Source organism: Sphaeroforma arctica, assembly GCF_001186125.1.
Source record: "Sphaeroforma arctica JP610 unplaced genomic scaffold supercont1.43, whole genome shotgun sequence".
In the NCBI taxonomy this organism is placed as follows: Eukaryota; class Ichthyosporea; order Ichthyophonida; genus Sphaeroforma; species Sphaeroforma arctica.
This window is the reverse complement of record NW_014040515.1, coordinates 111,769-114,492: the sequence shown is the minus strand read 5'-3', so window position 1 is coordinate 114,492 and position 2,724 is coordinate 111,769. Positions and strand designations below refer to the sequence as shown.

Genomic DNA, 2,724 nt, shown 5'->3' with positions numbered 1-2,724 from the left:
CCATATTTGTATACACCGTCTACCTACCTCTTGAATCATCCCTGCGGCCACCTGGTACGTCACACCCGTCCAGATCTCCACCGACTGCATACTCGCATAGTCAGGGCTACCGTTCGGTCTACAGCCGTTGATTGCCCCCATGGTGCTGCACAGCAGAGGAACAAATTTGAAGTATAGTAGAGAGTGGGTTGTTAGTGCCTGCATATCGGATTCAAAATAGGCCATGGCGTGGGCCTCTACCGGGATGAAGCAGGATGGGTGTTGTCTTAGTGCTGCCATGTATCAATACGCCGCACACACACCTGAACCACAAGTCACTGCACGCGCAGAAGTAAAGGTCTGCATGATAACGACTACCGTGACGCAAATGACCCAGTATTTGATGTAGAAACACGCCAGAACGTTCGCCACCAATATTAGCAGTATAAAAGGGGCTATATATAGGGCTAATATATAGTGCAACCGAGTATGTTGACCAAACGTACAAGCGGCCCACGAATAATCAACCACACTCTCTTCGACCGCAGACAACTCACCCTCCGGCCGTTTGCATAACGTTGTGTGAGAACACCGTTTTTAGGGCCGATTGCACCTTTTCTGACTCACAGAAGCTGGGTACACCGCTCGCCTGTAGGTAGAAATGGGCCGCACACTGGTCCGATTGGATGCTGTCGTTGTGGGCGCTGTTGCTCTCGTCGTAGTTGTAGTACTTGCCTGGAGAGGTGCATGCAGGGTAAGAAGAATGAGTCATTTGAGTGTAAGTATGAAGGTAGTAGAACTATATATATTTGTATATTCAAGTATGTGGTAAGAAGAATGTATCATTCGAGTGTAAGTATGAAAATAGTAAACCTACATACACATGTATTCAGGTATGTGCAAACCCAAATTGCTGCTACTACTCGTTTTCCGGTGGTTTGATCTAACCGCTGCTGTGTGCCTAGTACAGAACGGTTTCTCATTCAAAGACTGAGCATATTGATTGCTATCCTCCCCTTGTATTCACCTAGTTTGTATGTGTACAAGCGAGAAAAATACAAGCATAGATCACCTGTATGTGTAATCTGGGATTGTCCTATAACAACTACGTCTCTAAAACTGTATGTACCATTCAATTTACAAGTCCCAACCAGCCGACCCTATCATCCTTCACGCACAGCCACCTCAATCAACACACGTGTGCATGTGTGACGTTCATAACGGAGTACATACCTCAATCAACACACGTGTGTATGTGTGACGTTCATAACGGAAAACATACCTCAATCAACACACGTGTGTATGTGTGACGTTCATAACGGAATACATACCTCAATCAACACACGTGTATATGTGCTACGTTCATAACGGAATACATACCTCAATCAACACACGTGTGCATTTGTGACGTTCATAACGGAATACGTACCTCAATCAACACACGTGTGTATGTGTGACGTTCACAACGCAATACATACCTCAATCAACACACGTGTGCATGTGTGACATTCACAACCCAATACATGCCTCAATCAACACACGTGTGCATGTGTGACGTTCACAGCGGAATACATACCTCAATCAACACACGTGTGCATGTGTGACATTCACAACGAAACACCTCAATCAACACACGTGTGCAAATAGTGACGTTTCTATTGTTATACACAATACTCAGATCGTTCAGTTCATACGTGTCTTCTCTCTTCATAACCGGATACACGTACCGTTCCAGAGTTTCTTGTCGTACACTGCTTTCCCTTTGGCTGCCATGTCCGACCACTTTGTGACATCCTCTGCAGTGGCGAGAGTGCGCCCGTTGCTCGACAGCACCTTGGCGGCTGACGTGGATTAGGTACACAGTGCAGCGGATAGGTGTGAGCAGTACGTCTATGCAAACTTTAGGTGGGAAGTTAGTTTCACTATAATGCATACAACCAACTAATAAGTCTACACAAACTAATGGGGGAAGTTAAGTTCACTATCACCGTATACAGAAGGTGTGGTATTAGTGCCAACAGTAGAATACAATCAACTCGTGCCCACCAGTGATCCACCGAACCGCAGCACAAGCGATAACGCGACACTAGTTGAGTCATCCCATTTCTACAAACCCTACCGCCGTTTCAAACCCTATTCTGAAACATCCAAATTCTTTCTCACACACCTCTGCACCGTCAGCACCACACACACCTCTGTACTATCAGCACCACACACACCTCTATTTGTATACACAACCTCCTTACCCCAACACGCGTGTACCTACTTATATCCTAACTCTGAACCGTACACACACACCTCTATTTATATACACAACCTCCTTACTCCAGCATGCGTGTACATACTTATATCCTATCTCTGAACCGTACTATCCCTCTCGTCCGCCCATACACCACCGCGCCGCACACACACCTTCAGCCATTACAGTCGTAGCACCAACCCACAGACCCCCGCAGTACGCACTGACGCCATCCACCAGCCACACATCGTATGTCTGATCCGCAAAGTTCTCATTCTCAATCACGCCGTCGTTGTCCTTGTCGTACTTGAGCAGAAAGGCCATAGTCGCCTGTGGGAACAAACGACCGACGGCTGAGTACCTATCTACCAGTGCATGTGTGTTAGTGCATCTGTCTTGGACCTATAGTCATCTAGACGGTACCTATCTACCAGTGCATGTGTGCTAGTGCATGTGTGTCAGTGCATGTGTGCTAATGCATGTGTGTTGGACCTATAGTCCTCTAG

At 46.7% G+C, this 2,724-nt stretch overlaps 1 protein-coding gene across 1 annotated transcript in view; it reads right to left on the bottom strand.

Moving 5' to 3' along the window:
* Positions 1-2,542, bottom strand: part of SARC_01140 (hypothetical protein) — a gene marked incomplete at both ends in the record, with an annotated part of 6,331 nt that extends 3,789 nt beyond the window's left edge. The window contains 4 exons of the mRNA XM_014305147.1: positions 28-145; positions 537-714; positions 1,707-1,820; positions 2,392-2,542. Coding sequence (XP_014160622.1) covers positions 28-145; positions 537-714; positions 1,707-1,820; positions 2,392-2,542 — 561 coding nt within the window. The remainder of the gene's footprint in view (positions 1-27; positions 146-536; positions 715-1,706; positions 1,821-2,391) is intronic.
* Between the last annotated feature and the right edge of the window lie 182 nt (positions 2,543-2,724).